The sequence below is a fragment of the Artemia franciscana genome, chromosome 19 (assembly GCF_032884065.1).
Source record: "Artemia franciscana chromosome 19, ASM3288406v1, whole genome shotgun sequence".
Classification (NCBI taxonomy): domain Eukaryota; kingdom Metazoa; phylum Arthropoda; class Branchiopoda; order Anostraca; family Artemiidae; genus Artemia; species Artemia franciscana.
Window position 1 is genome coordinate 26145160 of NC_088881.1, and position 15178 is coordinate 26160337.

Here is a 15178-nt window from a genome sequence, read left to right on the forward strand (position 1 = left end):
AGAGTAAGTAATTCCCAAAGACATAGTTATTATGGTTTTTGACTATGCGGAACAGAATGGCTATCTCAAAATTTTTATCCGTTGACTTAGGGAAAAAATGAGCGTGGGAGGGGGCCTAGGTGGCCTCCAATTTTTTTGGTCACTTAAAAAGGGCGCTAGAACTTTTCATTCCATTAGAATGAGCCCTCTTGTGACATTTTAGGACCACTTGGTCGATACGATGACCCCTAGGGAAAAGAAAAGGAAAAAACAAACAAACAAATAAACACGCACCCGTGATTTGTCTTCTGGCAAAAAATACAAAATTCCACATTTTTGTGGATAGGAGCTTGAAAATTTTGCTATAGGGTACTCTGATACGCCGAATGCGATGGTGTGATTTTCGTTAAGATTCTATGACTTTTAGGGGGTGTTTCCCCCTATTTTTCAAAATAAGACAAATTTTCTCAGGCTCGTAACTTTTGATGACAAAGATTAAATTTTATGAAACTTATATATTTAAAATCAGCATAAAAATCCAATTCTTTGATGTATCTTTTAGCATCAAAATTCCGTTATTTAGAGTTTCGTTTACTATTGAGCCGGGTCGCACCTTACTACAGTTTGTTACCACGAACTGTTTGATTGAATGTGTAATTAACTGAAATATCGTTTGAAATGATTTGAAAAGGATGTGATAATGGACAGAAACCTGATAATGTGATTAACAGAAAGACCCTGCATGGTATAAAGCAAGAATTCCATTGTCTTACTGTTTTCTTATAGTTTTTACATATAACTTGGGCTATACACAGTACCATCAAGGGGGGGGGATGCATTTGTTAGTGATTGGATTATTACATTTAGAAAGAGCATAAAACAAGTAATTGAGGAGTATATTCACATTGTCCCTATGTCACTTATGGAGTCTTGTATGCCTATATATTTAGCAAAAACAATTTTCTTGAGAATCATTTTGGTATTTTTTTTTATTCAGTGATTATTGATATAGCTAAGAAATTGACACTTGTTTAAAATTAAATTAAAAAAACAAGTTTTTTTTAACTGAAAGTAAGGAGCGGCTTTAAAACTTAAAACGAACAGAAATTACTTCGTATATGAAAGGGGCTGCTTCCTCATTAACGCCCAGCTCTTCACGCTAAAGTTTGACTCTTTCTCTCAACTCTTCTTCTTAAAACAGTTGAAAACTTTCAAGTTAAAAAAAAACATGTTTTTTATTTAATTTCAGAACGTTTTTGAATCAATGCATGTTTTGATTTTTAAAGTATTTTTCGTAATTTCAACTGTTTATTCTACGGCCTTTCTGATTCAGGTGTCATTCTTAAAGGATTGGGACAAAACTTACAATTTAGTGTAAAGAGCGAGGTATTAACGGGGTACAAACCCCCTCATATGCGTAATAAAAGTATAAGAATATAAAAGTTTGTTACGTGAGTTAATTCTTAATTTACGTATATTTTTACTAATAAAAACGTTCGTTAAAAATTAGAAGTTCTAGTTGCCTTTTTAAGTAACCGAAAAATTGAGGGCAACTAGGCCTCCTTCCCCACCCCTTATTTCTCAAAATTATCTGATCAAAACTAAGAGAAAGCCATTTGGCAAAAAAAAGAATTAATATGCAAATTTCATTTTAATAATTTATGTGCGGAGAGCCAAAATCAAATATGTATTAATTCAAAAACGTTCAGAAATTAAATAAAAAAACTAGTTTTTTTTATCTGAAAGTAAGGAGCGACATTAAAACTTAAAACGAACAGAAATTACTCCGTATATGAAATGGGTTGTCCCCTCTGCAACCCCTCGCTGTTTACGCTAAAGTTTGACTCTTGGAACTCTACGCTAAAGGAAAATTTTTGCAAATATTTTTAGTCCCTAAACTTTAGAAAACAGCACACAATGCAGAATATAACTTGACTGTAGTACTGTCTAGAAAATTAGCACCCATGACCTTCTTTATTTCATAAGCAGGGGCATATCCAAAAGTCATGTTTGAGAGATGCACTTACAAAATTTAGCCTTTCCTATTGAGATTTTTAACTCCTTCATCTTTGTAATCTGCGTTGCTTTCGACTCAAAGATCCTAAGACCGTAGTTTTAGCAATTAGTTACAGAAATCAAAGTATAATTTGTAGTAGTTTTTGTTCGGGTTTTAACCAGACACATCTCATGGCAAACAGACCAGTTGTGGAAGCAAGAATATTCCTGTTAACCTAGCCTAGCAATACTTTGTTAAGAACGATTTGACTAAAAATTTGTTTTCATGAGTTACAGAAAAATGTTGTTTATAATGTATATTGAATCTTTCAAAGAAGAAAATTATTTATGCATCTAGTAATTCATGGTAAAACTACAAATAAAAAAGCAACATGATAAAAGTAATCAAAGCTGAAAATAATTGAAATTAGAGTATAATTTGTACTATACATAACAAAAATTTGCTGTTCAATGTACCTGACTTATTCATTTAGAATATATAATTGACTATCACTTGTAACAAATTGGAGGGATATTAATGTTCCAAATACACTACCAACTTGTTCACAATGCTGTATTTTGTACAATGAATTGGGACATTTCTTTAGGTGCAATGGTGTGGTAAACCTAAGGGGAGATTTGTCTCACAGTTGAAATGATGGTGATCAACTGGGCTGCTACTGGGGTTATTTAAATCAACCTCCCCTAGACATGTACTGGCAATAAACAATTTTATGTTCAAAGGTTTAAAGGATAGGAAATTGGAAGTTTTTATTTATTTATTTTTATTTTAATATATATATATATATATATATATATATATATATATATATATATATATATATATATATATATATATATATATATATATAAAATAATATATCTCTTGTCATTATCGCTTGGTCCCTCATCTTTCTTGTAATGATTTATGATTTCAGGATAAGGGTTATTCAATTTTTTAGGCAGGAATCTTAGGTCTTCTCTGAACGGCTTAAGGACTTTAATGTCCATGATAGAAATTCAAGAATCTTGTCAAACTCTAGGCTAAAGCATACAGTTTCTACAAGCAAAAAAAAAAAAAAAAAATGGGCAAGCTACAAAAGGGACAGTTCCTACCTCAATACTAAAGTAAAACAGTTCAAAATAGGGATGACACCTTTTTATTGACAGTGAATAGATATAAAATTATTAAATCCATGTCAGTGTCCTAAATAGAAAAATACTTCTTAAATAAAAATGTCTGTTTTATTACTTTGTACAACCAGGTTATTTTTAGGTAGATACAGCTACAGATAAAAGGGAATAATAGAAAAAAAAAGAAAAAAAATATTTTAAAAAGTATGTTTCTAAAACAGCTAAATTAACGAGGAAAGTTTCTTGTATTTAATTGGCAATTAATCTATTTATCGTTTTTTCCAGAGGGGCTGGACAAGAAGTAGGAAGGTCATGTATACTTCTAGAGTTCAAAGGGAAGAAAATACTTGTAAGTGATATTATATTTATTAGGATTCCTGGAATGTTTTTTGAGTATTTTTTAAGATAGTTTTTTTTTGTTGTTCATAGTTCTTTTGGGCTCTTGCCCACTTCACACATGGCATATTCTATATGTAGTCAAAACCTTGTAAGTGATGTTGCATTTATTATGACTCTGGGGATGTGCTTTAAGTATTTTATGAGATACTGGTTGTTGTCAGTGCCTGTGGTTTACTGCCCCATCTACACATTGCTTATGCTATAAGTTAATGCTTATAAGTTATGTAAAATTTAATATAATCCTTGGAATATGTTTTAATTATTGTATGAGATAGTTGTTATTGTTGATGTACTTGTGGGCTACTGCCCATTTCATACATGGCATCTACTATATATCTAGTGAAATAGCTCTTGAAGATTTTAGCCAAAAACTTGAATTCATAGACCACTTTTTAAAGACTACAAGGGCAAATCTTTAGTATAAGAGCTGTAGAAAGACAGTCATTGTTTTTTCCTTTCAACAGATCAACTAAAAGTTGAAACTAGAGTGAAGAAGCATTACCCAGGTAGTTACGATAAGATTAACATTAAAAATAATATACAGAAAAAGAAAATGCGTCCAGTTCCAGATCCAAAATTTTGTATATACCATCACTGCACAATTTGTCTCTTCTTTGATAGAAACCTTAAAACTCTTTATAATTATGTGCCAAGGCAGGCTAGAATTCAAGATTGCAGTGTATATATTTGATACATTGGCCATGTAGCACAGGCGCTTCAGGGAAATAGTCTCAAGACTTAGTGGCTGACACTCAAATAAGATATACTGGATAATTGTGTCAGTTAAGAAGTAGACACGGCATAGAGGAGAATGATGTAACTTCCAATTAAATAACAAGCTATTGAGAAGAAGGGCACCTGATTTCAGACGGTAATACAGTACTATCTGTAAACTTGTATGAAAAGGAGATAAAATCAGTTTACTGCTAAGAGTTAAGAGAAACACAATTCCATTGAAGTATTTTTAAAGGGACAGAAATATCACTAGTCATTTTTTTCTGTGAGACAATGGAGCAGTGTTGCCACTTATGCCGCATTTCGCGGCATTACGCCGAGATTCTGAGAGAAATGCCGCATAAAATTTTGATCATGCCGCACGCCGCGATTATGCCCCAAATGGCTTTTTATACCGCATTTGTTCCCGTATGTAAAATTTGTCCAACTTTAAGTTTCTTATCTTTCGCAAATGTCTTTGGTGAATAAAATGGGGATTTCAAAGTTTCGCGGAAGTCAACTACGGACCTTAATTAATGACCCGTCTGTTGGCAGCTTGTCCCCTGGGAGGCCAGTGTGTTCGAAGGGGGTTGAGTTATTTTTGCAGGTTTGACGAAACTTTGACGTTTGAGTTTCTCAGTTCATCTCATGACTTCATGACCTCTGTCAGCTCAGCCCAAGTGTTTTCATGCCAAGTGTTTTCAGAAGTGTTTAACACTTCTTCATTTCGGTCAAACATTAGACAAAAATGGCCGTTGATATAGATTAATTTTAGAATTATCTTTTTCAATCTTTTTTTTGTAAGTATATAATTTATATTAAAGTGTTTTACGAAGGAGTCAAAATAATCGAAGGTCTCTAATAGTAGTTTTACAGAAGAAAACATGCTAGAACAAAAAGATACTTAAAAGACATAACATAGTTTAAAGATAAAAGTATAATTTGCAAACTATATATCTGCTGCAACATGTCTCCCTGTGGTTATAAACTGTGCTATTCCAGACATTTATGTGCTTTACTCGAAACACTACATGCTCTGAACAAAACAATACAAGTAAATAATATAGCCTATTTGACTGTTCTTTAGCCTACTAAGATTAAAATGAGGACGATTGTACATTATAGCTTAAATTTTAGTTTTTAAATTCTTGTTCTATGCTTTTAGCTTTGATAATGCAATTTCTACTATTTGAGCGAAATAGTAAAATTCTAGCTTTGCTATCTTAGAAAGGGGTTTAGTTGGGAGAATGAATAGCCAAGTGAATCCTGGGCAAAAAACTTAGACCTACTCTGGGAAGGTATTTCCAAGCTTCCATGTTCACCTTCCTCTGATTTCTAAGTCTTCAAAATTTCCCTACTTGACAGGTCTATATCCATTGAAACTTTGAAAAAATAATTGTTCTTAAACAGAAGGAAACATGGTTCAACAAAAGATCTTTAAAAGACTGCTTTGAATGGGGAAGGGCTTTAGAAATTGCTATGATCCAAAATAATTATAAGAAGGTATACGTATAATTTGCAAACTGTCTTTCCAACATATCTCACTGTGGACACATGCTGTTCTAATCCAGACCTTTGTGTGTTGTTGCTCTGTCTTTTGGTAAATTTGGAGCAAACCATATAACTAGCTTTCATAGAAAGTAAATATACCACTTGATGCCTTTTTATATGCTCTTTATGAATATAATAATTGCTTCTAATGCAAATTCAGATTTAAGCACTTTTTTAGCTCTTAAAAGTGACAAAAAAAGTATGACAGTTCATATAACTGACTTGCCAAACAAGCAAGCAGGCCACGTGACATTTCTGGTTGAGCACGATCTACCCTTTTCGCTTTCTGAAGACTTACTGAAACTTGTGAAAAGTATGTCAGGCCCAGATCTTCTAAGCCAGGCCACTCTTAGTAGAACTAAAGCAACTAATATTACTCGACAAGCGTTGGCCCCTCATTTTCATGAAAAGCTTCTTGAAAGCCTGAAAACGAATCTTTTTTCTGTAGTAATTGACGAGACCACAGATTCCTCTGTAGCCAAACAACTTGCCGTTTGTGTCAGAATTTGTGACGAAGCAATGAATGTGCAGGTAGATTTGCTCGCTCTTGTCGAATGCAGCGACGGATCAGCGTCTGGTCTATTCAACCAGCTAGTGAAGGTGATGGATGATGTCAAGAAGGCGGGTGTTCCTCTACAAAACTGGGTCGGATTCTGCTCTGACACAACGAATGCTATGATGTGGATAAACCACTCAGTCAAAACACTTGTTGAAGGGAAAAATCCCCTGGGTTACAGTTGTGAAATATAGCTGCCATCTGTGTGCCCTAGTTGCAAGTCATGCTTGCAAAAAACTGTCCAAGAGCCTTGAAGATCTATGTCGGACTGTGTGCAATCACTTCAGGCACAGTGCAAAACGCCAAGATGCATATAGGAAGGAATTTCAAGTCTTTACTCAAGTGGAACAGCACAGATTCCTTGCTTTGGCTCCAACACGCTTGTTGTCGTTTCAAAACTGTGCACGCCATATTCTCGAACAGTGGGATACTCTTACGCTGTACTGGGACTCGTTGGTTCTTGATGATCCCTCGCATGCTAATGATCATGTAAGAATGACACTAAACAACCCATACTCGAGGGTTATGATGTTTTCTGTCGAGTACGTGTTGGGAGAGCTGAATGAGTTCAACACCATCTTCTAGTCTGAAAAACCCCTATTTCACCTCATGAAAACCCAGGTGGAAAAACTTTTTCGGACATTAGCCATGAACTTTATGAAGCCTTCATATGTTAGAACAGTCAACCCTTTTGACATCAATCCGCATGACGAAGTGAACTATCTTCCCGACGAAAATGTCTATATTGGCTACAAAGGGTACGATTTCCTTGTGGGGCTCGAAACGAGAGAAGTTACCAGTGGCCGTTTTGTAGCGGAAAGTCTCCAAATCCGTCGCTCCGCGAGGGATTTCTACGTCGAAGCCGTTCAACAAATTCTTGACCGTTTTCCATTTTCTGAAAAGATCTACGACCTGGTACACTTGCTTACCCCAAGCTCTAGTTATGAACTGAAAGTTCTGAGTCTTCGTCAGTTCTTCGACTACTACGATTCTGCGCTTTGGAATAAAGCAAAGCTAGAGCAGGAATGGCAATCTATAACGAGTGTAGCTCTACCTAGTACTGTCGATCTCCCTGACATAGATGACATGGACATTGTCGTTTACTGGCGCCACATCTTGCAAACGAAGTCACCACATGGCAGTCGGATGTTCCCAAATGTCGGGATAATGGTTCAGTACTTTTTCTCACTCCCTTTTCTCAAACGTTATTACCGAGCGTCTCTTCAGTTTGCTCAAGGAAGTGAAAACTGATAAGCGAAACCGACTGAGTGCAGTGACTCTTTCGGCAACACTGAAAACCAAGTGTGGTCTTAAGCGCAATTCTAAAGGAGGGCTCGACTCGGGCAAGTCAGTGCTAGAGCTAGAACCCGGACTAGTCAAGCGTGTACTCAAAGTGAAGGCTAGTGCCTCTTCTCGTGACTGGAACGTTTTGAACCAAAGCATTGTGTATGGTCTGGTCAAAGATAGTGTTTGTGACACACGTGAACAGTCCGATTCTGATTAATCTTGTCTGTTTGTCTTGTATTATTTATCTGAAATTAATTATGTCTGTTTGTCTTGTATTATTTATCTGAATATTCCTTCTTGAAGCTTTTGATATTGATTTTCATTAAACATTAATCGAAAAAGGTTGAGATACGAGAATCTAGTTTCCCATCAATTATTCTATTGGATAGGCTTGAAGGCCCAAGGGAAAATCGCTTTTAATTTCATCACTATTCACTTCACATTTATACAGTTTTCCCACCGTGGACTTTCCCTGCTGTGGTACCTCTGCACTTTTACTTCTGTTGCGGGCTTGACGAAAACGATGAACGACAAATGTGTGTTCACGGACTGAGCTGACCATGCTTACCTTTGACAGCTGAAAAGAAGGATAGAAAGCACGTGTTTTCTCAAATTTATGACAGATCTTCACCAAACTTCAATTGACACTGAATCAACATTCATATTGAAGCGAGATTTTTCACCCATTCCCTCTCAAAAATACAAAACACAGCTTTTCTGAGAATTTAAGGCATGCCGCGGTTTTACCGCATTTTGGTTCAAGGATGCCGCGGAAACGCCGCTTTTTGACGAGGCCGGTGCCGCGGAACGGTGCCGGTCGAGTGGCAACACTGCAATGGAGAGCCTCAAATTGGTTGAGGATACTAATAATATCAATCTCTGTTTCTTCGACAAATGATTTTGAGAAATAATGTACAGCTATTTCTCTCAGAAATGTGGACTTAAGATGCTGAGTAATGCCTGTTTGGGTAATAAAAGTGACTAAGATTAAGTAATGGATCAGCTTGGAAAATGAAGTATGAGCATTGGCATATATTGTAGCAGAAGGAATTACATATGGTGAAGGTTCAAAGTTCATTTCTTGAGCCTTGGAATAGTTTTGTAGCTTACTTCTGAAGGGGTGAAATTTAAATCAGCCAGAAGAGATTTAGAGCTAGTCAATGGTGATGCCATACTACTTGTAGAGGATTGTGGTGTACTAATTATACTAGGGACCCATTTTCTTGGTGGAGTCTTAGAGCTATTCCCTAAAGTGGGAACTTTTTCCTTGAGAATGGTGCTGTACGATTTTGCAACTATTCCAACAGGTAGGTTTTTTTTATGGGTAATTTAAAAAACTTGCTGTCTTTCCAGGTATTTGGGACATGCTTTTTTTGTCAAATGAACTATGATCTTCTTTGCAATTGGCACATTTAGGCTCAGAGCTGCAGGATGGGTGTGAGTGCTTTTCAAGACAGACATTACATGGGGCTTTTGTGAACTTGAAGTTTTTGAGACATGACCTAGCTTTATGCATTTAGTCCATTGCAAAGGCTTTTCTTGGTGCAACCTAAAGGTTTTGGTTAGCCAAATAGAAATATTTTTCCACCAATATTGAACCAGGCAAAATAAACAGGACACTTTTACTCAGTATAAGTCCAGCTTGATTTGGCTTACCAAGTTGGTTAGCCTCTAGCACAGGGATTTCTTCAACTTTAGCATTCATTAGGCCCTCTTTAAGGTCTACTATTGGAATTTCAGAGGGGACATTATAAATCACATTTTTTTCCTGCTAGTAAAGATGATTTTAGACTAGCTATAACACATATATTGATGTAGGGGATTTCTTGGTATTTTTTGGGAATATTTAGCATCCAGTAACAAAACATTTAGGACTCCATCTCTTGTAATATTTGCAATAAAATTACATTTTAATAATTTGTAAAGATGCATCCTATTCTTCACAATTTCTTTAGTAGTGAACAGTTGTGAATTGTTAGTATGAGTGAAGGGCACTAGGTGCTTCAAAACGGGGGTTTATTGTGGCTGGTTTCCGTTTTTAACATCAACCCTTCTGGCTTAGAGTTAATCTTAAGTGGGGTATTAGAAAGTTTCTTTCTTTTTCTGCTTTCAACTAGCTGGTAACCATCATTGGGATCAGATTGCCTACTGGTACTAGGGGAAACAACATCGACAGCTATCATTGTAACTGTGCTGTTATCATGGCTGGCTTCTCCATCATCGAAGGGATGTATTACATCCCCCCAGGATTGGCCCCCTTCCAGAAAGGGGCCAGATGCATCTAGTTTTGACACCCAGTCAAGGACAGGAAAAATTGGCAAAAAATATATATATGGAGCCAATCCTAATATATGATAACAAGAAGAATACTTGGCCAAAAAGGATATTAGTCAACTTCTTCCTCAGGAAAGTTGAAATGAAGGATAATTCAAATAGCTATATATTTTAAAATTCTTCTTCTTCACTTCTTCTTCAATACATCAAGACCTATCCTTCAAATTTGTAAAATTTCCCAGTTCTTTGTGGTAGGCTACTCCTGGAACTGTTGTCTGAGTGGAATATGATTTACAACCAAGAGAGTTTTGGACAGTCTTAGAGAAACGTTTGTCTTTTAATATTCTGTTGAACCGTCTTGATTTATATGATCTTAATTGAGATATTTATTTTAGTTGGACATGGGAATTCACCCTGGACTGACAGGAATGGACGCTTTACCATACATTGATACAATTGAAGCTTCGGAAATAGATCTGCTTTTGATATCACAGTAAGCTTGTTTATTAACTTTGTTATAGTAACTTTCAAAGCATTCCTGTGCATGTATTTTTTTAAATTTAAAGAACATGCGTCCTAGCTTGTATTTCCAAACAGGCGACTTTAGAGTGGAGCTTAGGGGTCCCAAAGTTTAAAAGACCATCACATTGTTTTCTAAATGTTATTTGTTTTAGAAGTAAATGAAATACTTTGAAATTCATAATTACCAAATAGTTTGTTCAACTTTCTTAATATCTTGTTTTAAGTGAAGAAATCATTGAATCTGAAAGAATAATTTGAAAAAAATACCCTACCTAATACAGATTAAAATGCCTTAGTCAATGTTTTTTATGTGTTCTTTGATACTTTGATGAATGCTTTTTATCTAAGATGCACTATAATTTCACTGCCCTGGGGGGGGGGGGTGCTGAAATGTCTTAATTTGGTCCTGTGTGGAGTTTACAGCTATTTTTTTTTGTTTCTTTGTTGTTTTGTTTTCTTTGCTTTTGAGGATATAATTTTTCTGCTCTCATTAAAGGGCGCATTTTTTGTTTAAGGTGTAAAAAGTAAGTGCACAGAATTTAAATACAATAAACGTGACATTGGTATCAACTTCTGATTTTTTTTTACTAGTTTATTTTCAACTGAGCATTAACAACCAAGAGAGTTTTGGACAGTCTTTCACTATCAGATTTTTTTGCAAATTAAAACTTGAAGAAACGTATCTTGACGCTAGTTTGGGCTAGTTTTCACAGATTTAAATTAAATTTGAACTCCATTTTAAATTCAAATTTACACAGTCGAAAACTAAATTTAGCTCCTGTTTGATACGAAAATTAACCTGACCAAAATATTGTTTTATAATCGTATAGTCTATTTAAGGTGATGTTTGAAAAGCTCGGTTCCCAAACTGGATTTACATGCCCAATAGACAATTCAGTTGGACATTATAGACGGGAGAGTTTACTTAGTGTTATATTACAAAGTGTTACTACGACGATAAACCTATATTGGTCTGATGTTTAGTGGGAGTGGATGGGAGGTTTTTTAAGGAAAGCAGTCAGATACAATGCATAGCGAAGTTTGTATTTCTCAGGTCTTAGTTGATCATTTGATCAGTTAGTTGATCAGTCACATTATTTAAAGCACAGGAACAACAAGAGGATTGAAGTAAAGGAGTAATATTTCAACTGAAGAATTGGGGTAAATATTTACAAAATTGAAATATTCGGGAGGCTTGTTGAAAATTTTTCGGTTGGCATTTAAGACTTAAAATGCTGTGTCTGGAAAAGCCCGGGCTCGAGTCCTGGTGTCGCTGATTATTTGGTTTGTAGTGGGGGTTAGTAGTGTGACACTGTAAGCTCAGCCAGAGTCCACTCAGCTCCAAATGCGATTGGAAAACTGGAAGGGTCGGATGATTTGCCCCCAACAATGCACTGCACTCCTGGCTGAAGGCAGAGAATATGGAGATTGGTGCCTGCGCTTCGTGGACCATATGTCAGCATACGAAAAGTTAAGAAGTCTCGAAAATTTTCAATTTCTAAAAATTTGAATTTTTCCACAAAAATGAAAAATATTGGAAATATTTGTCAAATTAAAAAAAAAAAATCCCAACAATTTTTGGTACATCATAGCCTTCCGAACTATCCAATTTAATTCAACCATAGAGTAATCGTTTGAAAGATATGAGTAGTTCGTGAAAACGTAGCTGACAGAATAACAAGTCATTTGGAAGCTGTGTTTTCATTTAACGTCTTAAAAATAAAACATCAAATAAATCAGCCTATTGGGAATTTCGTTTTCCTATGCTGAATGAGAAAAACAACAGATTTTTCTTCTCAATGTCATAAGCTGATTTCCAGTTTATATTTTAAACGCCAAAAAGAAAACGCAGCTTTAGTTCCCCAATAGGTACAATCTCTGGCATTTACGCCATGATTTTGAGGCAAGGAATCTACGTAAAAAGTGAGAAACATTGTTTCTAGCTGGTGATTATTTTTGGTGAGTTGGAATAACTGTGTTTGCATTGGTTGCAGCCTCATATCTAAAAAGACAGAGATTCTTATTTGAATTCTATTTTCATTTCAGTTTCTATCTTAAGTAATACCTTAGTACCTTTCTACCTTAGTAATTTTCTACCTTGCTACCTTTTAATCTTAGTACCCGAAAATATTGTTTCTACTTTGTGTTTGTTTGATCCTCTCCAGTCTGTTAGTGAAGGGTTCGATGTAGCGTCGATTGCTGTTTTCTACAATTACTTAAATCTCCTTCTCCAGAGTTTTCCCGTGTTGTGCCCCAGATTATTCAAAATGAAGGCACACAGCTTGAACCAATTACATTTACTACTATTAATTTACTTTTTTTAGTAAAAAAATTTACTGCTATTACTATTACTACTAACCAATTATATTTACTTATATTTACAATTATATTTACTACTTACTACCTTTAACCTTTAGTACCTTTCTACCTTAAGTAATACCTAATAATCAGTTTCTACCTTAAGAAACTACCAGTTTCTATTTTCTTTCAGTTTCTACCTACGATTTCCTTTCAGTTCTACGTTAATCAATCGATTTTTAATGATTCTAACGATTTTATTGATTCGATTTTACAGATTAATCAATGATTGCTTTCAATCGACTGCCTTAAGAAAAAAAGGGAATAACAAAAATAATAAGTTATTTTTTTAAAGGACAGGGGGGGGTAAACGAAATATTTGGAACTTCGCTTCTAGGTAAAAAAAAGGTAAAGGATACGGCATTAGACTTTACAGTCCGTACCGGCGGTGCTGATCTCCGTTTCTTGGCCCTTCAGCCAGGAAGTGCAATGGGGGGTTGGGGGCCAGCCATCCTGTGCTTTCGCACACCCTTCCTGTTTACCTTCCCCAGATTTCTCCAGGTACCCATTTAGAGCTGGGTCGACTCTGGCTAAGCTTACAGAGTCACGCCACTGACCCCCGTCCTAAACTGATGAATTGGGTACACTGGGATTCGAACCCGCGTCCTCTCAGACAAGGGATCCCGGATCCAGCGCACCAACCCAGTTTTATTTGCGAATAAGTTGTTCTTGTATCTTACTTGTCATAACCTGTCATTGCTATGACACCCTTGATATCTATTCCTGCTGCAAGCAACATTGAGACATTTTTTATCTCTTGAAGGATTTTCTAAAATAAAGCATAACTATTAATGTGGAAAAAAGTCTAGTTGTCGTGTAAAAATGTTCGCTGTCGATTGGAATTTGAATATATATTTCGCATAAATATAAGTTTTTTTTATCTAAGTCTAGAGTCTTTGCTGGTAGACTATTATCTGTTGACAAAATAAAAACAGACGTCTAGAAATTCACGGAAACGAAGATCATAATAAGAGAGACGTTAACCAGTTAATAAAGGGGTCAATCCGAATTTCCAAAAACTATTTTAATAGTAATAGCAATTTATTATTCAAAAAAATAACAGAGACAAATTCAGTCGGTAGCACACCAAAAGCATCGCTTGCGTGGGTGTGCTACTAACAAAAAAGAATAAAAAATAGGAGAGAAAAAATAATAAAAACGAAGAACAAAAAAAAACAACAAGTTAATCTATAATAATTAGAAGGGTGAAACCGTGTACCGAAAAAAAACTACATAAATAATTCATACACAATAAAATAACATAATATTATGATCTGAATAAAAAAAAAAAACAAAAAACAATAAACAAATATCGTCAAAATTAATTCCATCAATCTCAGTCTGTTTTGAAGGTATATCTACCAAGCAACCCCACACGCAGCTCAGATTTAAATTGACTAATGGGTAATTCCTTGGTATTTGGGACAAGCTTATTCCACAGCTTAGCCCCTCTGTAAATAACTGAAAAAGCAGTCCTCCTTGAAACTAAGCGAGGAACCTTCCGAGTTCCGTGACTATGAACGTTGGACTTTTCCCGAAATATTCCCGTAAAACAGTCTGGAACGCACCCATAATAATACTTATACATAAAAACCAGTGCATTAAATATCACGCAATCCAGCTGCAGGCATTATCTTAATTATACTGTACACTGACTTGACTGAATCCCGGTTCCCTATTCCGCAAAATGTTCTAATGGCATTATTCTGTAGTACGCGGATTGGGGGAAGTATTGAGGGGAAAGTACCAAGCCATACAGACGAACAATACAAAATATACAGATGTATCAGAGAAAAATATAATAACCGTAAAACATCTGACGTTTTAAATATTATTAAATCACTTTAAAATTATAAAGTTTTGAAATAAATTTAAGCATCTGTTTTTAAATGCACATAATGAAAAACACTGCTGCCTTAGAAAAATTGCAATTTTAAAGTTAAAAATGAAAATTTAGCACGTTTTAAAACATTTGTTTTATAAATACTTATTTTTAAATTTAACATTACTTTATATTAAATATTTAATAATAATTTATAAGCGTTCCAAGAAAAAAGTTCATGTCATGACTCCCCCAGACCTCTAATTTTAGTTTTAGAATATTTTAATTTACCTTTTTATTTTAATTTTTTATTTTTAATTTTTTTTTTTTATATTTAAATTTTTCAAGGAAACATAAAAAAGTGTTGATTTGACGAGTCTCTCCTTTTCAGTCATCAATAGAACAATTGATATTTCGATTTGATTAGGTTCGCTTAGATATTAATACATATCTAGCAACAGTGAGACATCAAGTGGAAACAAGTTTTTTAAGGAGTCAAGGTGTACCAATGAAGTGTCATTATAGTCTGATAAATTGTATAAAGATTTATAAGGATTTTATAAAGTTGTATGATTTTATAACGTTAT

The 15178-nt window shown here is 34.9% G+C and overlaps 1 protein-coding gene across 1 annotated transcript in view; it reads left to right on the plus strand.

Moving 5' to 3' along the window:
* The window catches only part of LOC136039484 (cleavage and polyadenylation specificity factor 73-like), a 71810-nt gene that overhangs the window by 13577 nt on the left and 43055 nt on the right, over positions 1 to 15178 (plus strand). Inside the window, exons 2-3 of the mRNA XM_065723272.1 lie at positions 3394 to 3457; positions 10285 to 10382. Of these exons, the coding sequence (XP_065579344.1) occupies positions 3394 to 3457; positions 10285 to 10382 (162 nt within the window). The remainder of the gene's footprint in view (positions 1 to 3393; positions 3458 to 10284; positions 10383 to 15178) is intronic.